At 38.6% G+C, this 27,906-nt stretch overlaps 1 protein-coding gene across 1 annotated transcript; it reads right to left on the bottom strand.

The window, feature by feature from the left end:
* Window positions 1–823: 823 nt before the first annotated feature.
* Window positions 824–26,047, bottom strand: ITM2B (integral membrane protein 2B). The gene is made up of 6 exons (XM_069601342.1): window positions 25,131–26,047; window positions 6,209–6,337; window positions 4,523–4,729; window positions 3,578–3,688; window positions 2,691–2,841; window positions 824–1,563 (listed from the first exon to the last, which is right to left on the bottom strand). The coding sequence occupies exons 1-6, from the start codon at window positions 25,245–25,247 to the stop codon at window positions 1,478–1,480; spliced, it is 801 nt and encodes a 266-aa protein (XP_069457443.1). The 5' UTR covers window positions 25,248–26,047; the 3' UTR covers window positions 824–1,477.
* Window positions 26,048–27,906: the final 1,859 nt, after the last annotated feature.

Here is a 27,906-nt window from a genome sequence, read left to right as displayed (position 1 = left end):
TCTACTAAGACGCAGTTGTCTTTCTTTTTCACAGGTGTAACTTCAACACTTAATGCTGCGTGCTGGGCATATAGAAAGGATGCGAAGTATCTGCTCAATGAATTAATAATGTGCTCCTAAGTGTTCATAGCCCCTAAAAACCATGAAATGTTAGTGCCTTGGAGGCAGGGAAAAGCAGTTCTCATTTCATCAGAATATATTCTCTTCTAAAACAAATTTCAATCCCCAAGTATCTGTCTAGCCAGCCTAAAGCTTTTACAGTATTACTGAAAGGAAACCAAGAGCCAGGACTCAAAATAATATCCTTGTTAGCCTAGTACTGGTTCCTAGACTAAATCCTTTATGGGTTTGTAAAGCTTTAAAAAGTCTAACTTCTTAAATTCAGAATTGGAATTTGTCTCAAGAATTTACAAGGAAATTACTCTTAGATATTTTAAATAGAGGTGGATTCTAAATTATTTCAGATAGGAAACAAACTTAGACATATAAGAATCACCACTATAATCAAAATGCTCCATTTGTGAGGAGATATTCCCAGGAAAGCACTTTAGGTTATGCTCCTTGGAAAGTTTAGGTTTAATGACAGCCCTTCCATTAAATACAAAAACATTCCTTCAAAATGTTTTAAACAGCATCTTCAGTCTTAGATGTTACTTGAACAGTATCCATGAAGAATATAGTTATAAAACCTATGTCTTTACCCACTGTATATAGAGAACTGGAGTTTTAAGAAATGGTTTTTTCTTTAATATGGATTACCTCAAGATATGAAGAACCAAATTACTCTTTGGTTTTATTATATGGGAAAAACAACACACAGTCCTTTAGTCAAACAACTTTGTGATATTTATATTCCATTGCACAGGTAGAGATTATACAAATTAGTAAGACAAGTTATTCCTTAAATTCCAAACAGTTTCTAAAATAGCATTACACCAGATGCCTAGAATATTAAAACATCGAGGTGGAAATCATACTCTAAATAGTTAAATATGACACTGAAAATACTACACATTTTAATTAGAGGAGAAAATTAAAATGTGTGCTAAAATGCTCTAACAAACTAAGTAGCAGAGCAACAGCTACAAGTAAGTCCCCATGGTCCATTTTTACGTATGCATATATGTGGTTATTAGAGAACCTCTCGTCTGGAGAATGCATCAGTAAAACACAAAAATCTGGATACATGGATTAATGAAACTTAAACACTTCCTAATACCTAAGCTCTATGATGAAGTGTACTATTACCTATGACTTTCTGTAACTAATTCAAGATAAAAGACACCACACTTGGAAAGAAAAAAAAGATTTTTAAAGATAATGGTTTTAATTGAGTTAATGAGATGAAAAAATCGTGAAGCCCTATGTGCTACTTACATGAAAGAAGATTTTTTAAAAAATAATCACTGCACAAAATACAAAGGGTGGGGTTATGCTGTGGTATTAAATTTCTCTCCATTATGTTTTTCTTGACTGTTCAAGAGCAAATTAAAGTTTCCACGGCAAATTTGTTCTCAAAATGCCGAATCGTAACACAGGTGCTGGCTGCACGTTTCTGAATACCTGTTTGAAAGAAAAAGTTTTTAAAATTTCTGGTTCTTTGGTAATAAATATTTATATCAATCTTCACAACTATTATTCAGACATATACAAATATTTTACTCTATCTATAGTCCATTAACTTCTGTAGTTTGATTTGTTTTAACATGGCAGAAAATAATTTCTGCTCTTTTCTAAACTAAGCATCTTTACAGAGGTTGATAACAGTAACAATGGCATACATATAAATTTGTGACCTTGCAGGTAACAGAAACATTCTATATCTTGATGTGGTGGGGATCTGTTGAAATTCAGAACTACACACTAAAAGAGGGTGAATTTTATTATACATAAAATTATGGCTTAAAAAAAATTATGAACCATGAAGTTCATTTCACAATGTAAGACATCAAGCCTCAGGTTTCAGGTAACTCATCATCAAAAAAGTATCATCAAATAGTAGATCAGAATCATCAAAAGTGCTAACAAAAAGCCAGGAATCCATTTAACCAGGTGCCACAATTTCAAAGAAATCACATCACAGTGTATCTGCATGGCATGTCTTACTTTCTAAAGCTCTGTCACCTGTACTTTCGTTTTATTTTTTGAATGATCTTGAAAAGAAATGAGGAGATAAATAACATCATCGCGTGAGAAAACAAAGGTCAAGCGATTTGGCAAAGTTACCTTAACTGTGTCAGTGCTTGTAATTCTTCAGCCCAGTTCCTTTCTAACTAACCTGACTGTGGTTATCGTCAACGTGATCCAAAAGGCCCACTCTGCTTAGAACCCGAGTGCACACCTGAGAGCTACTTCAGAGACTCTTTGGGTAAGCAGAACCCTTGCAGAGTCTGGCTGAACCAAAGTGGGAGGATGGAAAGGCAGACAGGGGGACCATATGGAAGTGAACTGACAGCACATCCAGGGAAGGAAGTTCACACTCCCCTATTCTCTACATCTGAAAAGAGGAGATTCAGAATTAAGATGATTCTTCAGTAATCTAGAAATAGTATACAGTGTACAATACAGGCTTATTTCTTACTCATGGCCCATGTATTGGTAACAATGACAAGCCTGCAACTAAATCTAACTTAACACAATGAAGTGAAACCAACTTTTCTGCCAACACTCTGACATTCGTTAAGTATTACCTTTGATGGTGTCTCTGCGTTGCAGTTTGTAAGTTTCCTTGTCATGGCACAGTCGATAAATGTAGAAACCCAGGTGATCGATGTTTTCAATGCGATCAGTGATGACCATGTGTTCATGAATCAGATATGACTGAGGCAAGTAGGTCCCAGCCTACATTTGGAAAAGAATTATATTACATGGATATCTCAAAACATACATTGAACAGACAAGGAAAACAAACAAAATTTTTAGGGATTATAACGCAAAACAGAGATTGGCAAACTATCACCCACCATCTGTTTCTATAAAGTTTAACTGGGGACTTCTCTGATGGGCCAGCGGTTAAGAATCTGCCTGCCAATGCAGGGGACACAGTTCGATCCCTGCTCTGGGAAGGTTCCATACACCACAGGAAAACGAGGCCCAAGAGCCATACCTACTGAACCCCATGCACCTAGAGCCCATGCTCCACAACAGGAGAAGCCACCACAATGAGAAGCCCAGGCACCACAACTAGAGAAAGCCCACACACTGCAACAAAGACCCAAGCGCAGCCAAAAATAAATAAATCAATAACTTTTTAAAAGTTTTATTGGAGTATAGTTGTGCCCATCTGTTTACATATTGTCTATGGCATCAAAATTGAATAGCTGCAACACTGACCTTATTTCTTTAAAGCCTACTATTTATTCTCTGGCCCTATGATGTAATTTAAGAAATCACATTTTAATTTCAATAAATAAAATATTAAAAGAGACAAGGGAAAAAAATCCGAAACCACCAGTCTCAGTTACTTGTCATGTAAGATGCTTATTAGCTATACTGTCAGTAAGATGGGCTAATTTATCAATAAGGAATTCCAAGATCCTATAACAGCAGCAATAAGAAGTATCTGAAAGTTTTATACCTTTATGTTAATAAGCAGCTCCAATAGGTTTTTGGGTGGCATGACAATGGAAGTGTTCAGAGGAATCACATAGCACTTATCCAGGTTAAGATCCAAATAGGCGGTAAGTTTCTGGGAAGAAAAAGATGATATTTTTGTTAGATTCATGTATAAATATTACAAATATACAAACAGGCAGCAACTGGATTTTTAAGAACAATTTTGTACCATTAAAATGGGGTGGCTTTAGAATGTGTCAGTCACTGGCATTTCAACAAATCAAGAATTTGGTAGGATAGGAATGGAAGTAGTAAGCGGAGAGGAAATTCTGCTACTAGTCAGAATTTACATACTGATCAGATAATAACAAACTATTAAAACTAACTCCAACACCCTATCATCTGATTTAAGAGACTTAGTCCCGGCACTTATAAACCATCATGCCCTCCAAGGCATCCATCTATTGTATATAAAAATTAACTTCTCTCTGATGCATCTAGAAAGTATTGGCTAGTTACTACCATCCACCAGAGAACTGGATGAAACTGACTGAAATAAATCAATTAAATGACTCTGTTCTTGTGGTTCAAATGAGAAACCATGATTGAGAAATACTAACTCAACAGGATGGTTCTGAGGATTAAAATGAGTTAAACCAAAACATGTAAATATTTAGATTTCTAAAAGCAATTTAACAGCAGAGAAGGAACAGCATCTGGTATGCATTAAGACAGACAAGGAAAGGGGGAGAAAAAGTAGATTCCCCGAGGGTTGGCCTCAGACAAAGAGCCCATCAAATGTTGGAGTTTTTCTTGTAGGGCAGAAAAAACCCAAGGCCTTTTTTAAAATTTTCTTTTCAAACAGTAAACCGTAAATAGAATAAATTAGCCAATATTAAAATTAAAACTACAAAAGCATCCATCAAGGGACCTGCATTCTTTTTACAGTTCAGGGCACCTGGCTCACCTTGTTAAAGTCATGAACAATATTGGCAGGGTCACTATCTGCAAACTCTGGGACAGGCACGCTGATGAATTCAACCTCATCTTCCTCAAAGATCTTGATATTTTCTTCAATGGTCTGGTAGCGAGAGGCTGGGGCGTCTGCAGAAGGCTCATTTAAGATGACATCATCTTTGATGTACTTGATTCCACAGTAGTAGACGTCATCTGGCTACAGAGAGTTTAAACACTATTTCAGCAATGCAGTGGGAGACAGGTTTTTAAATGTAAGTATTACTTAAGCTGCCACCTTCATCTAAATAGCATTTTGCTTGCAAACTCCTACTTTTAGATGACAAGTCAGACAGTTTAATTACAGAGTTAACACATTCTTTAAGATCAGGTGTTGAAGTATTGTAAAAAAAAAAAAAACAGTTTCAGAAGGAAAAAAGCAGTTGATTTCTCCTTTGCTTTTTGTATTTGATTAAAAATAGACTATAAAAGCAATTATCCATCTGGTGACAAGTAAATCTGAAGAAACACACGCCTCTTTCTACCTGTAGACCGTAATTTTATAAAAGGAATATATTCATAAACCAGGAATATTTTTCTTAGAGAATATACTTTTAATTTTGCTGTGATTCACTGATTACATGATTTTTCTCTTATTAGCCAAGAAAGGGATGGTTTTTCTGTCATTTCTACAGGCATACAGGTAGCTCTCATTTTTCCTTAAAATATATCACAATTAAATGGAAAATATCAGATTATAGCAAATCATTATAAAGATTTTAAGTAGGCATATATAATAAAGATTATGAGCATATAACAAAAAGATAGATCAACAAATATCTCTCGACAGTGGAGCTGCAATGACTTTTTATATCGAAAATACATTTCTTATAAAAAACTGCATTAAGAAAGATGACTTGTATTTCACTAATAGCTATCACCATGCTATTATCTCAAACACAGAAAATGAGCACAAACCTTATACATCCTCTATAGACTGTCTCATTATTTTAATAAAATCTATTTGTCAACAGTTTCTCCAAATTCTGGTATATTAAATGAAATAAAACTACTGGATTATTGGCAGTAAAGAGAGATCATAAATCTCAATAATTGTAATCAGAAGAAAAAAACTATGGCTCAATCCACTGGGATTCCTATTCTATAATAAATACAAACAACTTTCATCCTAAATTACATCAGCATTATTGCCAAAGTCCCAATTCTTAAGATAAACCAATGGCTGAGAAAGAGGTAGAGAGAAATGCAACAAGAGTACTCTGGGCCCGGAAGCAAAAAGCTACTGTGGGGAAGCCCAAAATGTCGATCCAATAAATTACAGTTTATCAACACGACATCTGAGGCTGGTATATTTATTCAATTGGCAACTGAAAAATCCTATAACTTAGCTATTAATCATGGTAGGAAAATGGAGGGTTCGCCAGTTTTGAAATATCATCTAGCCATCTATATCCTTCAGTCAGCAGCATTTCAAAACAATGTTATTCTGCTTTTAATGACTGTCTAATAGGCTCAGTGAACTTATGCTCAGGGAATTTTTGAACATAACCAGAAAACAGTACCACCACTCTGGCTAAAAAGGCCACAGACAAAAAGCACAGGCTTAGAATAAGTTTGGGCCAATTTTCTAATACAGGTGATGGAAAGGCAGAAGTGTCCTTAGCATTTCCCCACTTACTTGAAATGCAAAATATTTGTACAGGTACGCTCCCCCTAGAATGACACCTGCGAGCATAAACGCCAGTCCAAAGCACATGCACCAACACCAAGCTCTTCTTTGGCCAACTGGAACCACTTCATCTGGGTCCTGAAATGCGGAAGACTGATGGTCAGTATCTTATCTCCAGTCAGAACCACGGAAATGTCAAGCTGAAAGAAACCTTAAGTATGATCACTTTGTAAACAAAAATACAGAAAACCAAAGAAGTCCAGTCTCTACTCAACAATTCCCTAGGAATGATTCAGTGGTGGCACCGGGCCCCAGCACGATGCCTCCTGAGCTGAGACACCAGGCCCTTGGGAGAGTTCTTGACTTCTTCTGACTTTCAGCATCCCATCTGCCACCCATACCTCCAGAGCAATCAATAACATACTCAACAACTTCTACTTTCTGTGCATAACTTTTGTGGTTAAAATATCTTCTAATATTTAAAAATTTAGAAAAGGCTACAACTTTGTCATGCAAAATTATGGTGCTGCGCCTTGTGTATCGGGCTTCCCCTATGGCTCAGTGGTAAAGAATCTGCCTGCCAATGCAGGAGATTCAGGTTAATCCTTGGGTCGAGAAGATCCCCTGGAGAAGGAAATAACAACCCACTCCAGTATTCTTGCCTGGAAAATTTCATGGACAGAGGAGCCTGGCAGGCTATAGTCCATGGGGTCACAAAGAGCCAGACGTAACTGAGCACGCACACACGTCTTGTGTATTACAACTTCAGGGTATGTGAGGTTATTCTTAAAATTATACGTCAGCCTGCTGCAGGTAGTTAATATTTCACACTAGGTACAAAGCCATTCCTAACGAAACACAAGAAAAATTAACAGGAAAACTGGGGCAGACCAAATAATATTAAACAGATTCTTTAAATAATGAGAATCTCAAAGAAGTAGGACAAACATATTCAGAAATAATTCCATTAATGCATTGCTCTACCCTAAAGGATCCCAGTTTAACAAAGTTATTCACTTTAAAGATAGAAGCAGTAGAAAATTGAGGAAAGATTCAGTAAGAAAAACTTACTTATGATTAAGAGACATACAACTAGTATGCAATTGTTAGAATTCTGATTCCGACCTATTCAAGGAGGTAATTTAGCCCTGAAACATCACCAAGGGTCAGGATATGCACAGTCCTTAGATACACTTGCCCTTCTAACTCAGTCCTTCCACCCTGCCACTTCAAAGTTACAGCTAACTTATCTGTACCCAGGTTTATGTGCAAAGAGCTAACAAACAAATGAGATTAGCTGCTGGTGTTATATAACCAGTGGCTCAAAAAACAGGACAGACAGCAAAAGAGAGACTCCAGTGGACTTGAAACCAACATAATAAAAGATGATCTACTAAGTAGTATCAGAGAAGGCAATGGCACCCCACTCCAGTACTCTTGCCTGGAAAATCCCATGGACAGAGGAGCCTGGTAGGCTGCAGTCCATGGAGTCGCTAAGAGTCAGACACAACTAAGCGACTTCACTTTCACGCACTGGAGAAGGAAATGGCAACCCACTCCAGTCTTCTTGCCTGGAGAATCCCAGGGACAGTGGAGCCTGGTGGGCTGCCGTCTATGGGGTCGCACAGAGTTGGACACGACTGAAGCGACTTAGCAGCAGCAGCAGCAGCAGTAAGTAGTATGTGTGTGCAGCCTCTCAAGTACTGTACGCAACTCTGACCTTTACTTGGAAAACTCACTATGGGATGAGTTAGAGGACAAAGGAGACTTGACCCCACAATTACATAGATAAACAGGATATAACTTATAAGTTAGGAATGAAAACTGCATGAACAATGCTGGAGGGAATTCTCTGGTGGTCCAGTGACTGGGACTCCGAACCTTCAATGCCTTGGCCCGGGATCAATCCCTGGTCGGGGAACAGGGATCCTGCAAGTCACATGGCACAGCCAAAACAGAACAAAACACCACAATAAAAAAAAAAAAACAACACTGGATATAGTTGAAGCCAGAGTTCAGATAGGAAAGACTGAAAGCTAAAGTTACGTTTTCAATTCTCAGACGAGGAATCTTAACTTGATATCACCTGGGAAAAGCCCAAGCCCAGATGTCCCAGCCAACCAAGGATAATTTTAAAGTTGGTTGAAGTTTAAACACTGTAGAAAAAATGTGTCTCAGTCTAGGGATTGACTCAGATGCTGTGAGATCATCACACTTTGCTGTGGTAGGTGTACCTGTCAACAGACTGTATGTATACTTAGAGGACGACAAGTGCACTGCAAGGAAGTAGTGTGTACCAGAGAATAAACCTAAGGAATTTATCGGGTCAGGTAAGACATCCCGTCTGTGAACAGAATTCCATGGAGTCATCAGGTATTATGAAACCCCAATACCAAAGGACATACAGTGTTTTGCTTGAGTCCTTGTCTGACACAAAGATCTAAGAAGACAGGAAACAGTTCCAAGGATAATTAATTTTAGGGTGGAGGCAGGGTGGGGAGACGAAAATGGCAGATGGAAACAGTGAATTCTACACATTTGGTATCAGCTGCTGAGACCGTCAGATGTGTGTGTAACAGCCCCCTGTTTTGGCAGGCCCTCTTCAGTAGCAGCACTTCAAGGAGCAGCCGGAGAGCATGGGCAGACCCTCGTAAAGGAATACGCAGTCCCAACTGTTAATTTGATGACAAGTTTCCAGGCCTTTTGCTCTATCATTTTTAACGGGTCAACAAGCAATATTTTCAAGACTAAATTATAAATGCCTACTATGGACCAAGTGCTATGGGTATATAGCCACAGCCAAGAAAGGGAGCATTCAGGTCAGCCTGGAAAATCAATCTATAAAAAAGAACATAAATACGTTACAAGCTCTAATAGGAGAAGGTAGAGAACACAGGAGGACTAAATTTGGGAAAGCCTTCCCAGGGGAGAAAATACTGGAGTGGAATGAAGGACAAATACTCATTAACTGCGTAGAAGGTGGAGTTAACGGGCGTCATATGTAGGGCAAAGAATGAATAACCAGAACGCATTACTTCTCCACAGTCACCTGGGGTATGGCTCGAGTGCCCAACGTGGTGGCAACGGATGCAGAGATGAGAATGGACAAGTTACTGGGGCAGGTCACAAAGGTACTTTATGTAACATGCTATCTCTTGTTCATTCAAAAATCACATTTCAGGACTACAGCAATAAAAATTTAAATTTCCCAAAAGAATCTAACTTATACAATCATTTATTTCATAAAAGAGGTACCAGGTCTTCCAAGTCTAACTAATCTCTTGTTTTCTCTAAATTCCTATAAGGTTAGTATGGTAGCACCAAGCCAACCTTGGCACTCAATAAATAATTGATGAGTGGATAAAATTTAAAAGCTTTAAAACTTATTTTTTAATGACCCCCAAAATTACATTAACAGCCAGGATGGTAATGAAAGGTGGGGGCAACCTAAGAATTTATTAACCCACAAGAGACTGTGGCTCTTTAGGGAAGAATAGTAGCCCTAAGTACTGAGCCCAGTTCAACATTAAGGGCCTGTTATTTGCAACGTACTGTGCTACATCCTGTGGGAAATTCAAATGTGATTAAGATATGGCTGAGACCTTAAGCAATTTACAGTTAAAATTAACAGTATGCATGACAATTAAATGATGTTCCTTTATTACAGTCTTAGTCATGGAGAAGGGATGAAAGTGTATTCAAGATAGAAAAGTTTTTAACCTAAGTGATTTAAAAATGTATTTCAAATAACTAAATTTTAAAACTTGAAAGAGTAAGCTCAGAGGGGAAAAAAGCCGCATATAAGGTTAAAGAAAAGCCCCATGACCATCTCAAAATACGTAGAATACATTTGATAAACTCTCACTCCCATTCATAATAAAATCTCTTTTCAAACTAGAACAGTTGAAATTCATTAACATGAAAAAGGTTAATGATCAAAAATCAGTCCCAAACCTCATATGTAACAGTTAAGCTTCAGAGTTAAACCATAACCTTTCAAGTCAGGTGTATGAGGATGCTCGCTAGAACGGATTCTTTGTTTTTGTTCGAACACTGTACTAGAGAGCCAACGTAGTTCAAAAATGACAGAACATGAACAGAAAAGAAGATTAGGAAAAAGAATACAAAGCTGTCATTATGTTAAGTGATATAACTGTCTAAGCAGAAAATCTGAGAAAGCCACATTATTCAAACTAATTAGAGTTCAGCAAAATTGCTGAAGATCTGTAATTAAAAATCAACAGGTCAAAGATTTATACATAAATAGTCATAGCATCACTGTTCATAATAGCCCCAAAGCAGAAACAACATAACTATCCACTAACTGATGCATGGATAAATAAAGTGTGGTTTAATCACACTGAATCTCAAACACATTAGAGTGAGAAAATTCCAACACAAACGACTAGCTATGAAAAGGAAAAACTACAATGACAGAAAGCAGCTTAGTGGCTGTCAGGGTGAAAGGAAGATAGAAGAGCCATGGGGAAATCTTTTAGGGTGATGGAAATGTTTCATATCATGAGTGGTGGTGGATATATGACTTTATACAAGGACCATAATTTCTATCAAATTATATACATAAAACAGGTGTATTTTGCTGTCAAGTTTTTTCTTTTTCTTTTTGGCTGCGCTGGGTCTTCGCTGCAGTGCGTGGGCTTTCTCTAGTTTGGGGGCACGGGCTTCTCGCTGCAGTGGCGTCTCCTGTTGCAGAGCGTGGGCTCTAGGGTGCACAGGCTTAGCAGTTGTGGTGCACGGCCTTAGTTGCCCGTTGGCATGAGGAATCTTCCCAGACCAGGGATTGAATCCGTGTCCACCGCACTGGCAGGCAGACTCCCTACCACTAGATCACCAGGAAGACCTACTGCCTGTAAAGTTTATTTCAATATGGGGAGTGAGAGAAAAAAATATCAACCGAGTTCCTATACAGTCGGCAATAAAAGGAAGCCTAACAACACCAGTGCTGGAGTGTGGAACAAAGGGAAGTGAGAACTTTCGCACAGTTAAAGACAGGAGCTGGTACCAATGTTTTGAATGACAATCTAGCAGGATCTAATACAATTAAAGGTATGTATACATCCTACAAGCCAGTGTTTCCAGTCCTAGCACTATAATCCTAGATAAACACTTTTGTACACAAAAAGAGGCTCAGTAATGATAAGTGCAGAATGGTCATTAAGAAAAAAATTGGAAATAACTTAAATGTCCATCAAGTAAATAATAAAGTATAGGTTCATACAATTAAAGTCTAAATGAAACCAACTAGCACTGCTGACTTTGTGATTAATCTTAGAATTCTGAACCAAAAAAAGTCAAGTTGAATTAAAAATTTACATCACATATTTAACACTTAAAAAAACATTAAAAAAAAATAAATGGTACTCTAAACCTTTTTTTTTGGGGGGGGGGGATGTTTGGATTATTTCATAATTCACCACCACAGTAAGAAAAAGGAAAACCACTCATGAACAAGAACATCTTCACTGACATCTATAACTTCACTTGGCCTAATTTAAACAAGTAACAGACATTTCCTCCCCTGGCACTGCAATAAAACTGGTGCACCTTAAATTATGCTGATAAGGTAAAAGAACTCCCACAGGTGCTATACAATTATCTTCTCATTAATCTTCCTAAAACCTCAAGTTTTCATCCCAGTTTATAAATGAAGATGCCAAAGCACACTCTGGCCCATAATCACCCTTGTCACCCTCCACAGTAGGAAAAGAAAGAAACTGCTTCAAATGCATTATCACTCTGACACTACTAATCTCTGGTTCAAATGAATCTTATCACCGTATTATAAAGTAAAATTATTTAACCAGTTATATCTTAAGCAAAATGAAGGATAAATTCAGTTCTGGTACTTCAATTAGTTAAGAATTAGGTCACCTCAATGAGTTCCCTAAGAGGCTTTAGTAAATGTGCTTCAACTATAAACTGAACTCAGACAAGATGCAAGGGTTTTCATATAATTTTTATTCTGTTCCACCCTAACAACTCACTTCATGAGCCTTCTTTGCAGAATGAATGAGGAGACATTTCTTCAAAGCTCCCAGAAATATTACTCTGCATTATTAGAGCAAGTGCAACAACAATGCTGTAAGAACCAGAATTACCAAAGAAGAAACTGTCTCTCAGAGTTGAAAATCGTATTACAAAAACGAAAAAGAACGTGATGGTGTAAAAACACTTCAATATAAAACGTGAAATTCAGGGGGAAAAAATACAATTTATTCAACTCAGAGTAGCATCAGAAGTAGATTTAGTTTATTTCAAAATATGTGCTTTTTAAAACACATTCAGTAATACTGATAAACGTGGGGCTGCACAGGCTGGCTGCCCATGGGTGTGCTGTTGAGCCTGCGACTGTTTTACAAAATACAGAATTAGCTGCCAACATTTTAAAAAAGCGAATAATTCAAATTTTCATAAATAAACTTCTCATCTATGTTCTAGTCTTCTCAATTCCTCCCTCATCACTTTTCTTCCTAGTTAAGACCAAACATACTAAGTTCTTTTCTACAAAGTCACTTAGTTTTGGACTTCAATCTTCACTTCCATACCTATGACTAGGTTATGTATGATTCCTTCTGAGTATCTAATTTTAAACCACTTCTCCACATAAAAGGATTTAGAGTTCTGGGTTTTAGAGACTAGATTAATATGGTGAATAAAGCATCTTAATCCGTTAAATGGCAGAACAGGTATTCTTTTGCAAAAAATAGATCCAAGGATGAATGGCATAAGCAAAAATGGTGACAGGGAGGAGCCGGGTATTGGATAAGCTCAGAGAAAGCTGTGGTCCAAGAACTGTTGCATCAAAGATGCTCGAGAGGACGCCCAGTTCTCAGGGCAGGAACGATGAGAATGAAGGACAGCCACTCCCGGTATAATACCTCTGGTATGAGGTTCTGGAAAAGGTAAATAACAGAGACAGAAAAACGGAACAAACTACAAAGTGATGTGATCACACAGCCGCATATATTGGTCAAAATCAACAGAACTGTATAAAGTTCCAGGGGCTGAAATTTTCAGGATGTAACTAATACTCCAACAAATCTCAATTCCTCTCTTTCCCAGCTTATGAGGAGCAAGGAGAGGATTTTTTCCTAAGACCTCATAAATGAAAGATTGAAGGCAGCAGGAGAAGGGGATGGCAGAGGATGAGATGGTTGGATGGCAGCACTGACTCGACGGACATGAGTCTGAGCAAGCTCCAGGAGTTGGTGATGGACAGAGAAGCCTGGCATGCTGCAGTCCATGGGGTCGCAGAGTCGGACACGACTGAGCAACTGAACTGAACAGCAAAGTACTGAAAAAGCCAATTGAAAAAGACATTACTAGAGAGGAAAAGAAAATGACTTCCTATTCCAATAAAAATTAAAAATAAAACCCTTGGTCATTACTGAAGATCTATTTTTAAATATTTCCAAAATAATTTCCTAACTAGACTCTTCAAACCACTGAAATAACATAGGCAATTGCTCCATCTGATTACTATCATGTAGAATAGCGGGGTCATTCGTTTACCACCGTACTTGTTCTAAAGTCACCTGGCTTCTACATTAGCTTTCTTTCCTATCATGGAAGCATCAAAAAGACATGATCCAGCAACCTGTTCACCATTAACAGCATTAACTGGTTACCAACTATATTCTGCTATATGTAAAACACAAAAATCTATGGCTAAGAAGCTAAAAAATCTATAAAGCCACCAAACATCTGTTTGCAGTTTCTCTTGCTCATTTAAACACGTAAAACTGAATTTTATCTTCTCATTTGATTTTTCAAGTAAGACTGCTACTATCTCAACCATGTGAGAAAGTCCACGAGAAACCTTGTGTATAAGATGCAAAAAGGGAGCAGTTTTCCAAGTGATTGGCATTATATGCATAAGGTTATTGCATTATTTTACACTTGCATAAGGAGAGATTTTTCAAAACAAACTAATCTAAAATTATAATGTCTACAAAACCAATTTCTCTTTAACGTCCTTTGTTAACAAATCCTATGACACAACCAGCAAAATAGGAATTAAAAAATTAACAATGTAAATCCACTGCATAACAATTTAACTACTGTGAGAAATACAAAAATCTGAACCAAAATTATTGCCATTATGTAAAATTAGCACAGGCCGAGGTTAAACAAAAAAATAGGCCAGAGCTATAAAAAAGAAAAAGATCAGTCTGTAAATGCTTTTAGTGCTGGACTGTCACTTAATCACTTTTTACATGATTAGGAGCAAGCAGAGTATCTGGTACCTAGCAGAATATTAATATAGGAATACCTTAAAATCTTCTATTCTTTTTCCTGCTTATTTTAAAAGATGACCATTTCTATATAGTGTTTATTCCATTTACACTGAAGAAAAGTGTAATATTTCATCAGGGTTTCAAATTCGTATTAGTGAGATATAAAGGTAGTGGGTAGTCAAAAGAAAAACTTAGACTAGCACTGACTGACAGACGTTTGTAAACAACACTATTATATACAAATAACATTTATCGTTAGTAACAGTCTTTAGTAGGGATAGACAACTTGGTCAAGACAGATATCTTCTGCTACTGGCTGAATCACGAGTTCATACTGTTCTTAATGAGAGTATCAACCATCTTCCAAAAATTTTCAAGTAGGATAGGAATGCTCTACTCTATAATTCATCATAGAATTACATGTCAAGATTAGAGGGGGGAGGGAACAAACCTGTTCTGGACTCATTTTTGTATAAATCTTCGATTTTAATGTCATTCAATAAGATAATTATACATTTGTATTCAAATATGAGTCATTCCATTTAAAATGCAGCATTTTTGACAAGAAAATTCCACATATAGTCTTTTTAAAGCATAAAATAATTCGAAGGCGGAAAGCTGTATCTTCCATCCAAGTTCAGAAATTTGGAAGTTATACAAAAAGACTATTAGAAAAAAATAATTCCAGTCCTGAGATCACAGATATTTGTACCCATATAGTGAATACATGGTAAAACGTGCTTTGAACCTATGCCTAGCACCAAATACATGAGCAGTAAACATTCAGCGGTCACTTGATTCTGCTCCCTTATCCTACTATTCGCCTCACTCTTGGATCCAGGAGGGTTGTTTTCTTGTGAAAACAGATACAGATATTTAAGCAGGTTGTGGTTAATTTGGTTTACGTAGTCGGTCAGTCTCTCTGAGTTACACTAGGGGTTTTTTGAAGGTTGGGCCTTCAGTAAATTTTAACTTCTTAGTATAAGGTCTGGTCATGCAACAGCGGCCCCTGAATATGTGAACTTCTTAGAAAGCAAAGATCCTCTATGCAAGAGCAGTGAGAGGTCATTTAGTCCAATACGTCATTTTACAGATAAATATCCAACCAGAAATGACCTGAGTTTCTACAGCTTTTCCCTATCATAACAGGTTTACTCAAATTGACTCACACTCATAGGAAGCACTGTGTTAACTGTTACAACAGTAGTGTTGTTATTAATGTGTTGACAAAGTTAATAGAATAGAATTTTTTTCTATTATTCATCAAATTAACAAAGGATAGTAACAAAAAGTATTTAAATCATATGCACATGAAGGAAGAACAATGAAGGAAAATATCTCAGGCTCACTAGAATATAAACATTTCAAAGATGAACAAGGCAAGACGTTATTACAAAAATGAAGCTAGTAAAGTTAGGGAAATAAAGCCACAAAGCAAAAATCATGAAGTTGGCAGTGAGGGAGCTGAAGAAAATTACTCATGAAAAGACAATTCTGGAATATTAAAAAAGGAGACAAGCAGATGCCTCTCTATAGGTTATCCTGTCAGACGTTAAACTGATGCTAATAAAAATGAACATGGTTTCCTATTATTATCTACTATTCCTATTATCTATTATCATTAAAATTCCATTTTCAATTTTAAATAAAACGATCTAGTAAGTCTTAAAGCTATGAAGACAGCTGAGTTGAAAGTCCTGTTATTGATTTCCAGTTAAAGTCATCTTTACTTCCTCCTGAAAGCTCAAAAGAGTGATAGTAAAGGGATAAACAAATAAACTATAAGCTAGAAATGGAAATGACAGAAGATAAAGTATGTCAATAGAAATTTTAAAAGCTGAAAGCATAAGGGAAAAAACCTCAAGCTTCTGGAGGAAAAGTAAAACAAAAGTGGTCATACTCAAAGAACCAGGAATCAGAATGGCATCACAGAAGATGGAGCAACACCATTAAAATGCTGAAAGAAAATTACAGCTAACCTAGAATTTTATGCCCAGATAAATTATCAATGAAATGTGAAGACAGAGTAAAGATTCTCAGACAGGTTTAAAAAAAAATTCCATCTCAAATGCTGTTTCTTGGATTTATAAAACTGAAGATCCAATGGAGGATGGAGGCAAAGGCAGAATTCTAGGATAATAATACTCTCGGGATATCTGTGCAGCCACATACCTAGAGCAGGACTATCTGAGTGGAAAGACTGAATGACAAGTGAAATATCACCAAGAAAAATAGAAAACTCGGTAAATTATCTGCTAAGTTTGTAGATATGAAAGTTTGTTATCTGAAAGTTTGTCAGAGACACTGAGGATGAACTAGCAATACACAGAAAATTAAGTAACCCTCTCTCTTGACTCAAGAAGCCAATTATCAAATTCAGGGAAAATAATGGCTTTGTACAAGAAAGGAAGTAGAAAAAGTTATATTACATTACTCTGATGTAAGTTTCATGTCAATTACAATAAAAGCATGGACCAGCAATTTAACCAGACATTACTGTAACTATACCAGGAGAAGAGACTATGTATATACTATATAAACAAATAGAAAAGGCTAAATAGTCACTTCCCATTTTAGGAAGCCAGTAAGTACTATCTAAAATTGCAAAAAATACAAATGAAAACAAAAACCATGAAATAGCAAGTATTTAGAAGTTCTCCAAATGTGCTCTAGGGACAGACAGCACAATGTCGGGGGGGGGGGGGGGAGGGATCCACAATGTCAAAACTAATTTTGTAATAAAAATAAGCCTCCCCCACCCCCATTCCCATTCTCTGGACAGTGTACAGTGGAGTTTCCCAGAAGCTGAATGCGTGACACAGCATAGAAGCCAACTGGAGAATTCAGCTGTCTTCTATTAGCCACTCAGTAGAAGGTAAAAATTAAAAAAGACGTTGCTCTTCCTGTTCTGAAAGTCTGTCGGTTATATGGAAATTTTTATTTATAAATGTTATTTTTGCTAACATTATAGGTTTTGTATTATTTTAAATCAATAAATATTGTTTTAATTTTGAATACAGCAAATATCAATAAATATAACCAACATAAATCAAAAGCTCTTTGGGACCCTCAACAATTTTTTAAGAGTACAAAGGGTTCCTGAGACCAAAAAGTTTGAGAACCATTAATGCACAAAGTGGGTTCCCCCAAAAATGTGCGTTCTTCAGAGATAAGTTTTAAAACGCAAATAACTGTCCTGCCCTAAGTATTACTTTGGTTAAACCCCAAAATAAATTTATAAAATTATATCAACATTCTATTCTGTAATAAGAAATACTTCTATACAAAAAGGGACATAGCTACTGAATGCTAAGGATTTTTATGTTGCAGGAATGACTCTGGCAGAGTATCTCAGGGGAGCAGGGTGTTACTTATCAACAATACTGCAATTTAACTGACATGTGAAGTAGGGATGAGGAATAATAGTAGCATAAGAAGTAACATTCCAACAAAAGAAAGATGAGGGGGCTAAAAATGGGACTTCTAACAGATGGGGATTTGGGGAAAAGTGCTAACATTTAATGAGTTTCTATGTACCAGGGACTGTTAATTCTACCACAAGAACACTATTTAAGGTCGGCACCATTACATTATTTTACAAGTGAGGGAACTGGGGCTTGGGAGGTTGTGGGACTTGCCCAAATTATCAGATCCAGGTAATACTATTAACCTTTGCCAGCAGGCTCTAACACTATCTGAAGACAGTGTTGAGTTTGAGGTATTAGTCTATAAAAAACAGTATAAAATGAGTAACTGCCCTGCTTCATTAAGTTTCTACTTCATTAAGTTCTACTTCATTAAGTTTCTACTTCTACCCTATGGCTGAGAGGGTGAAGAGTCCGCCTGCAATGCAGGAGACACAGGAGCCTCAGGTTCGACCCCCTGGAGGAAGGAGGAAAGGGCAACCCACTCCAGGACCCTTGCCTGGAAAACCCCACAGACAGAGGAGCCTGGCGGGCTGCAGTACCTGCGGTCACAAAGAGTTGGGCATGACTGAGCACTCAGGCACACCCACCCTGAAGTCCACTTCCAGAAATTTTGCAGTGGTGCCAAATAAAAGTTTGAATCATTAAAAAAAAAAAAAAATCTGTAGTAGTAATAATAGCATCTACTGAGTCATACGCTGTTCCAGGTATTGTGATACACTTTTTACAAATTATCTTATTCCCCAGTTAGCTGATGGAGAAAGACACAGAGAGTTGTAGTAACTTCCCCCCAAGTATCGCAGTAGATGGTAGAGACAGAATCTAAACCCTTAAAGTATAAACTGCATAGTCTGAGTTCTCAGTAAGTAGACAGTGTGGCTTTCCAAATGATACTCCTTTTTCGACTGTGAGGGAACTGGGGCAAATTGGAGAAATTGATTATTTCTCCCCAAACATCTAAAAATATATTTTTTAAAAAAATCATTCTTAGCTCGTGGGTTATACAAAAACAGGCGGTAGGCCATAATCTGCCAGTCCTGCTCTCCACTGTAAAGGAGACTGTAAATCGGTGGCCTGTGTCAGTCGTCTGTGTTTCTGCATGAAATTCTTGTATGAATTAGTGGTTAATATTTAAAAATATTTAAAAATATTTAAATATTTAAAAATTTAAATATTTAAAAGTTTTGAATGAAACCCATTCCAGCTTACCTTTAAAACCTGGAGGATCAAGCAACATTGGATCTTTCACTTTTTAAATGAAAATGAAGAATATTCTAAGTTGCTTAATATGCAAAAAAAAAGAAAAAAAAAGAAAAAAGTAAAAAGCTTGGCTTCACTAAAACATCTACTTGGGCCCAAGAGTATTGAATTTGCCATCTCTGCTTAACATGCATAGTTTTTGCTTGAGCTAAAACTGATGGAATTGGGAAACTCTTCCTAGCATTAAAATGAAAGCAAAGTAAAATAAATTGAAGAGAAAGCTAGAAAATGAAAAATGAAAAAACTGCCATGGTATATACAGCAGAAATGAAATACTAGAGAGGCTGGCTGAAAAAAAAAAGAATTTTAAGAAATGCAGACCTAGGTTCCCGAGTGGCCTAGTGGTGAGGATTGCAGGCTTTCTCTCGTGGCTAGGGTTCAAATCCTGGTCGGGAAAGTGAGATCCCACAAAAACCACAGTGTCCTCCCACCCCCACCCCCCAAAAACCTGCAGACCTAGATGGACTGACCTTTAAAAGTCATTTTTCCCAGCATAAAGATGATTCTTCTTCTGGATGTTGCAGTAAGTGACTTAATAACGCAACTTACCTTTTAGGTTTTTATATTACAAAATTTTAAACATCATAATCATATTTAAAGCAGAGAAAACAATCCAAGATTAACTTTGGCATTAAAAGTTAAAAACATTCAAAGGTACAAAACCTCGTTAAACCTTTTTTAAAATATGAAATTCAACTATGCCAAAAAAGGTTTATGCAAGTATTTCAGAATCTTAAGGTACTAAATACCTCACACGCACTTAGTATCCATTTCCCAAATAAACTCCCTACATTTTTAATTTGAAAATGTTTAGGATTCATAAACTGTGCAAATTTAATTCCAACATTAATTTATCTTCTGACAAATATATCTTAGCTCTAGCTCATATAATTACTGCTAGAAACTAATCAATGTTAATATTATCAGTTATCAATAAATATTGATAAATATTAAATGAAAAATTAGAATATCCCTCTATCATAAAAACAAGAGTAATTCTGTCATTTTTAAAGAATTTTTCTGCATAAGTCTATGTTCATTTTACTTGATTTTCCCCCAAATGACAGAATTATAGAAATACTTCATTAAGTTATTAAGTTCTTTTTTTCCCTTTGATCAAGAGTTCAAAAAAACTTCAAATGTTTACAAACAATTTTGCTCAATTGTTGGTAACATAAAATAGGATTATTTAAAGCTATTAAGTGTATATATCATAAACATTGATTAAAAGGGAAAATCACAATTGAATGATTTTTATTGATATTCTTAGGGTCACATCTGTTACAAAATTTCTAATTTTCAACTTTCAGTTGTCCAGTCTGTAAAATTTTCATTGTTAAGCCATGCAAAGTAAATAGGAAAGACAGGAAATAACTCTTTACACATAAGCTTCTTGAAAACATAACTCCAGTGTTATTGCTTTCTACAGCATTTTGACAAAAACCACCACATTCAGAAATTCAGCACTGTCAAATCCTTTATTTTTAACAGGCAGCAGCTATGGCCTGAAAAAGTCCTTTGATGGCAAAGTCCTTAACTCCTTTAGTTGAAGCTCTAATAAAAAGTGACAAGTTTACCAAAAAGTTTAAGAGGATGGATTCACTGATGTCAGTTTGAAAAGACAAATTTTTTTCTGGTTCTTCCTCTGCTGACACTGTGATAAAAGAGTTCCTGAAGTTTTAGTTATGCCATGAATTCAGAAAGCATTTTCCTTTCGAGGGAGAAAAAAATGCCTTTTAAACAGACATTCCAGGTATTTAAGTTAGGGTATGAAAGAACAAATAAATAAAATGTCCCACTTTACATCAAGCTCTAGCAATACATACTGAAAATTTTTAAAGTTAAATTCTATGTCAATTTAAATAGGCCTGTACCATGTGTTCCGAGAGATATTTCTGGTTAAAGTAATACTTTTATGCACCTAAATCTCTAATATGGCTGAGCTGAATTCCAAAATGTCTTACAGGTCTAGATTTTGCCAAGGATAATATATTTGGTTCTATCTAGTCCAAAGAAGATTATGTTTAAGGTGACACTGGGAAGACCCCAAGCAGGGTCTTGGGGGCAGTTTTCTGCTGCACAATGTACAACTTTTCCACCCTCTGGAGCGGCAGCCACCCATGAGGCATGTGGACACAAAAAGATCCTGCCAAGGTCACTTGGTATGCACAGGGGCAATTAATTCATCTCCCATCACTAAATCCTCACTTCAGATATCAATATCCTCACCAAGAACTAAAATGCAGCGACTGTAAACTTTTTGCTGGTCAATGTTTTACTGACACTAAACTATACAACAGGGTAATGATATGCTCTTTTGTTAAAGGGAACCAAGCTCCCCATCCCTTCTCTAAAGACCAAAACATTTCAGTATATGACGTCAGACTTTATGTTCCTCTTCCCCTCTAGTCCCCTACCCCAAACAAAAAATAAAATGAACACCAACATCACCAAAAAGCTAAATGACCAGTCCTGTTTTATGCAGAGAGAAATGCCAGAAAGTGAAAAGAATTAGGAGGGAGATAGCTGTTTTGTGATGGCTGACTCAGAACTTACTGGGTTAGTAGCCCTTCACTTAGGCTTCCATCCTCCCCTTTCTTTCCCCTCCACAAGCATTTCACTTTTCCTTTTAAGGATGTCTACAACTACAATGTACTGCAGAGAAGAGGCAACATTATTTATCAGCAAAACAATTTACAGGGATACCTAGGAAGAAAACTTGAGCTTCTTCAAGGCCTGAAACGGGAAAAGGCATTTCATAATCAGGCATGACAACAGGAGTTATTGACAGCTACTCTTCTACAGTGAGGTAACCCAAAACCAAAATTTAGCTTATTACATAATACCTCTAGCCATCTCTTTTCTCCGTGACCCACAGCTACTTAATAAGAGGAAGACATGTAACAAGCTGAACAAGGGGAGGAAAAAAGGAACAGTCTAGTTAGGGTGAGAGGGGAACAGTTAAAACAATCTGACTCCTGCCAAATATAATTATGTAATTCTTGCCATTTTCATAGAATTTTAAAACTGGAAGAGTCCTCCACAGACCATCTGGTCCTACCCTGTCATCTTACACATAAAGAACTCTTCAAAAAAATAAAAAGCTTAAACCCAAGATCAAGCAGTTGTGTACTGACAAAACTGGGACTTCTGACTCAGGACAGTAAGTATTTTCTTTGATATTTACACGTATATAACAAACAATGTTTCAAAGTTCAAAGTAAAAACACAAAAGTTCATGAATGAATAGCTGCCTCTCACATAAAACATTCATAATTTCAAATTCACCTCTATTACATAAAACCTAGGGGGATTTGTAGAGAAATAATAATAAACAGCAAGCTAGTTGAGACAATATAATCCACAGACGTGGCTGCTGGGATTAATAGCTACTGAAAAGACAAATCTAAAAGATAGGACAATGCAACAGCTTCCAGAGAAAAGAGCTAAAGAAATGGCAAAAGACAGGAGCAGTGTAAAAGTACTGGAATGTGAGTTACATAAGCCAGCTGACTGGAGCGATCAGAATTCTTTACTGCAGAAGGTCTGAAGAATCTGCATTTTAAAATCAGAATCCCAGGTGATACTAGGTGATCCTTAAGGGGATATCTGGAGAAACAATGGTCTTCAGGACACTGTGGTCTGGGAGAGTTAAAGATAACTCAAAATTCTTGTTCAGGAGTTCTTGCTCATAACTAGCTAAACCGGATCCTCTTGACCAACCAGGCAAGGAAATGCCCCAGGCAAACACAGGAAGGCTGATTCTGTGCAGAATTCGGAGAGTCAAACTCAGTGGTCACGGTACAGTCACCCGAAGGAGTCAGAACATTATGTAATCACTGTCCCAGCTGTAAGAGACCGTCTGCAAATGCCTGTTACTAAGTAAGGTTTGCATTTACTGTTAAGTGACTGACGGGTTATAATGATTCTCCTTCTAATGTACAGCAATATTCTGTTACTTAAGAGGTCTTTGAGTTCACAGCTCGAAAAAGCATTAGTCATTTTGTATGTGCCAGTTCATCCATGATTGCTGTGTGGTTATAAAGGAAGACAGGCCCTCACAGCTTAGTTCCAGTATTTTTCTTTGGATATGGGGATCTGAGAAAACAGCTAGGAATGGTTACTTTTTTAACTGCTGCTATGACCACAATATTTGAATATGGTGAAATTGAGAAATTCTGAGAACCTGAAAACACAGTCACCGTTTCAGAAATGACAATAAATGTCCAAAATCAGATTTACAGCTACCCAGCAAATTAGTCTGATTTTTGTCCAGCGTTTCAAATCTCTTTCACAACAGGAACAGGGAAAAGCTATCTGAAGTGACATCATCGGATCCTTTCTTCCTCTCTTTTTTAGTGAGAGGAATTATATTTGTTCATAGGATTTTTTAAAAGATATGTAATAGGATTAAAATCTACCTAATCTCTATATATGTATTTCAGTCTGTTATGATGGGGTACTTGACTATCAATTAAATTTAGGTACAATGAATGTTAGACAAATACAGAGCTCAGATAATAATTTGCTGCTGCAATTATCCTCTGTGGATTCCAAACATTTTCTCTAAAACCTAGGCTGTCTGCAATGGATTCAGGCAAACAATACCAATGCCAAAACGCTTATCCTTTTGGGCAATCTGTCCACTTCCTATTTCAAGGCAAGACAGTCATTTAAAAAATCAACTCCTGACATTTGTGTTTTTAACTAGAACATTTCCAAACATCCAGTACAGGCACGTGCAGATTAACACTGTATTTTCAACCATTTTTCACACTGTGTTTCCCAGTAGTAGTAATATATTAAATAACAGTCCTTAATACCTGCACAAGTTACTGGGTTTTTTTTTTTAAGTTAAAACTAAGTTTACTCTACTTACAGCAGGTCTTGAAAAATGCTAACAAAAAAATTAAAAGTTAGGAACATAAATAATTCTACAACTAATTTCTATAGAATTAAATTTTTGCAGCCTGAAGAAGATCTGGTAGAAAGGTTGTGAACCTTTCCTGTTTATTCAACTTCTGAGACAATCACATCCTAAACGACTATTACTGTAGCACGATAATAGTTCCTCTCTGGATTTTTGCTTAGGGCTAAAAGGGGGATTTTGTAAAATAAAGAAAAGTTGTTGAAGGGACCGAGGACAATTTTAAAAGGGATGAAGGACAATTTTGAAAGAGACTTAGGACAAGTTTGTTTAGTTTCACTTAGCTTAAGGGGTTCTCGTAAAGTTGCTGATATAATTTAAAAGTGAACTGTCGGTTTTACACTAACATCCAGATAGTAATCAGTAACCTTTACCGGGAATATTTCAGTTATAAAATGAACAGCCAGAATCTATTCTGAGCAGACCATCACCTTGCCTTCTCCCCTCGCCCGCTCCCTTCTTCTCCAGACCCCACGGCGAAGTTCAGGTGCCGCTACCAAAGGGCCGTGGAAAAAGAGAAGGTTAAAGAAAAAAAAAACGCTTTTAAAATTAAGAGGCTTACAGGAGCCGGACTTAGTTCCAGTGCAGTTCAGCCTGGAAACGAAAGTAAGGAAGCAACTGCGGTTTAGGCTTGTAATGATGTCAGCCATCTTAGGGACATTATTTATACTGGGAGGACGTGCCAAACTCTTGTTGTTGTTTTGTCGTTTTGCATGTCGCCGCCGATCTCCAGGTGGAACGAACCCCGGCACGGCTCCACGCACATTCCTCGACTGCACCAAGCACCGTGCATTCGGCCCGGTTCTCCAATCCTCCTCCCCCGGAAGCCCCCAAGCCCCCGATTCCGCGCCGGGCACCGCTTTCTGTACACGCACTTTCTTACAAAGAAGCTGCGCCGGACAAGAACGGGGAGCAGCCCGAGAAAAGGGAGTACTCGGCCCTCTCACGGACCCCCGTCCCGCGCGCGCCCCGCGCTGTCCCGGGGCGCACAGCCGCCCTAGCCCCGCGCAGCTCTCCCGGGGCCCCAGCGGGCCCACTTCCCCGAGCCCCGGCCCTCGGACCTTGCAGTCCACGGCAACGGCGTCCGGAGGGATGATGAGCGCCTCCTCGCCGCTCTTGGGCTCGTCCTTCTTGGCCTCCTTCTGGGCCAGAGCCGAGTTGAACGTCACCTTCACCATGGCGCGGCCTGGGGCGCCCTCGGAGGGCGGCGGCGGCGGGCTTGGGGCGCGGGCTGCGGGCTCCTGGCGGCGGTGGCAGCCTCCTCGGCCGGGCTCCGAGCGCGGCTAAGCGGTGGCGGAGGTGGACCGGCAGCTGCGCGGTGGCCGAGGCGGCGACTGCGGCACCAGTCCTGCAGCCTCGCAGCTCGGGGGCGAGGGCGGAGACGGCTGGCTCCTCGCCGGGGGCGGGCCGATCCGGGTGGGCGGGGTCAGGGGCGGGGCCGGAGGCCAGATGGGCGGGGTCCCGCAGTCTGAACCCCGAGTGAGCAACCTATTGCGGGAGGGGGCGGCGAGCACTGCCCTCATCCCGGATCGGAGGAGGCGATCCGGCAGGGAAGGAAAGAGGGGTGCTCTTGTGCGAGGGCCTGGATTTTGCAGTTCCGATTTCGCTTCCAACCCTGTTTACCGCCGCGCACAGGATTGCAGCTTTTTAGCAAAATTAGGTGAACTTTCCTGGGTCCGCCTGGACCGTGCGTTAACCTCTGGCAGAACCAGGTCGACCCTTCCCTGCCTGCTGCCCCCACCGAGAACCTAAAGGCTGTGGACTCTGGGGGCCTCCATACCTCCACTGTCTAACTTTACTATGGATCCGACTCAGTGGAACATATTCAGTGCTCTCTATCCTTGTGATCTCACTTCTTTATCTTTCCCGGACCCCACCCAAGGGCGTTACCTGACTCACACTTGCCTTGTTTTCTCCCCCCGCGCCGCCCTCGCAAGGTCCCAGGCTGCCCTGCCTAGTCCCAAAGCAATTCAGAGGAAGGTTCTTGGCAGATTTGTATTTCATACATCTCACATTTCTAAAACAAAATGTTCCCCTCTTGTGTAGACTTGGACAGAACCCACATGAACACGGGCTGATTTGTGATTCATATTCGCTGACGAGTCTTTAGCGGCTTTCTACGAAATTAAAAAAAAATTATGGATAAAGCAAAATTTTGTTTTGAAGAGATTTCATTTACCACTAATTCGAGAGAGGATACGGGCCTGCAGTGATACTGAGTTAATGACGGTCAACAGATGAACCTTTGGATGAATGATTGATCTTGAATCCTTGTTCCACTCCATTCTGTCCACATTAAGCCAGAGATGTGGGCGTACTCTAGAATGTTTCAGCTGTGTCAGCTCTGCTCTGAGTCAACCATGAAGAAAGTGGGTTGAGTGTGAGGTTCTGGGGAATTTGGTTCTGTTCAAGGAGGGGGTTTAAGTCTCTTAGACTCTCCACAGAATCCGACCATGCCTGAGTGCTAAGTCCCTTCAGATGTATCTCTTTGCATGGCTATGGACTGTAGCCCACCAGGCGCCTCTGTCCATGAGGTTCTTCAGGCAAGAATACTGGAGTGGGTTGCCATGTTCTCCTCCAGGGGATCTTCCCAATCCAGGGATGGAAGTTGTGGTCTCCTACAACTCCTGCACTGGCAGGTGGGTTCTTTACCACTAGGGCCACCTGGGAAGCCCATAATCAGACCATAACTCCCTGCAATCATACCAAGATCTCAGAATCTTCCAGATCATATATTTGCAAGAGTCATCCTGGACTGAGGTAGAAATCCAGACCAAACACTGAGTCTGCTTAAGCATTCTGAAATTCGACTACAAATGAGTTATGTGTTCCGTTGAAAATACTAAGAGATAGGTCAAGTCCTGGCACATCCTGACCCTAGCTAGCCATATGACTTGCAATGACTTATTTAAACTCCCTGGGTTTCCCTGGTCCAGGGATCAACTCTGTGGGGTTGACTCTGTGAACTGACATAGTTTCAGAGATTTCTTGAAACTCTATAATTGAAGACCAAGAAATTTTGGAAGCAAGATCTAGATGATTATAAATGGTTATACATATCCTTCCTAGGAGAAGGCAATGGCACCCCACTCCAGTACTCTTGCCTGGAGAGTCCCATGGGCGGAGGAGCCTGGTGGGCTGCAGTCCATGGGGTCGCAAAGAGTCGGACATGACTGAGCGACTTCACTTTCACTTTTCACTTTCATGCGTTGGAGAAGGAAATGGCAACCCAGTCCAGTGTTCTTGCCTGGAGAATCCCAAGGACAGGGGAGCCTGGTGGGCTGCTATCTATGGGGTCACACAGAGTCGGACACGACTGAAGCGACTCAGCAGCAGCAGCAGCATATCCTTCCTGCTCCACTTTTAATGATACTAGAATGGTGGAAAAACACCCAAGGCATTTTGCACTATAGAGAATGAGGGAAGAAAACAAAATTATAAACAGCACTATTAAACAAATTAACAAACTGAACAAAGATGTTTGCCTGAACCAAAAATTAACTAGCCCTTAGTTAATTTCTAGTCTAAAAACTCAGGAATAAAACACTATTCCTTGTTTTGTGTACCAGCAGCAAGCAATAGTTTAAAATCAGATGGCAAGCAGTCTGGGAATAATCTGGTTTTGTTTCTCCACTTTATCTGGTGTGTCTACGAAACTGTGTAGTACACAACAGAAGAGATAATGAAGAAGCTGGAACAAGACCAAACAAAGCAAATCTAGTCCTGTGATTTACAAAGGGTTGCCCAATGACCCTGGAAACTGAGAGGGGAGGAGGAGTCAATGACTCAACAGAAGAAAGTTGAAAACATTGTCATAAGTTACCGCTAACTACTGAA

Source organism: Ovis canadensis, chromosome 10, assembly GCF_042477335.2.
Source record: "Ovis canadensis isolate MfBH-ARS-UI-01 breed Bighorn chromosome 10, ARS-UI_OviCan_v2, whole genome shotgun sequence".
Classification (NCBI taxonomy): domain Eukaryota; kingdom Metazoa; phylum Chordata; class Mammalia; order Artiodactyla; family Bovidae; genus Ovis; species Ovis canadensis.
This window is presented reverse-complemented; position numbering and strand designations above follow the sequence as displayed.

Coding starts and splice junctions, on each gene's coding strand:
- ITM2B (XM_069601342.1), bottom strand. CDS start 25,247: ATGGTGAAGGTGACGTTCAACTCGGCTCTGGCCCAGAAGGAGGCCAAG. Junction 3,689..4,522: donor TTGTTCATGACTTTAACAAG/GTGAGCCAGGTG, acceptor TTTTCTTCCCAG/AAACTTACCGCCTATTTGGA. Junction 1,564..2,690: donor ACGCAGAGACACCATCAAAG/GTAATACTTAAC, acceptor TCTTTCAAACAG/GTATTCAGAAACGTGCAGCC.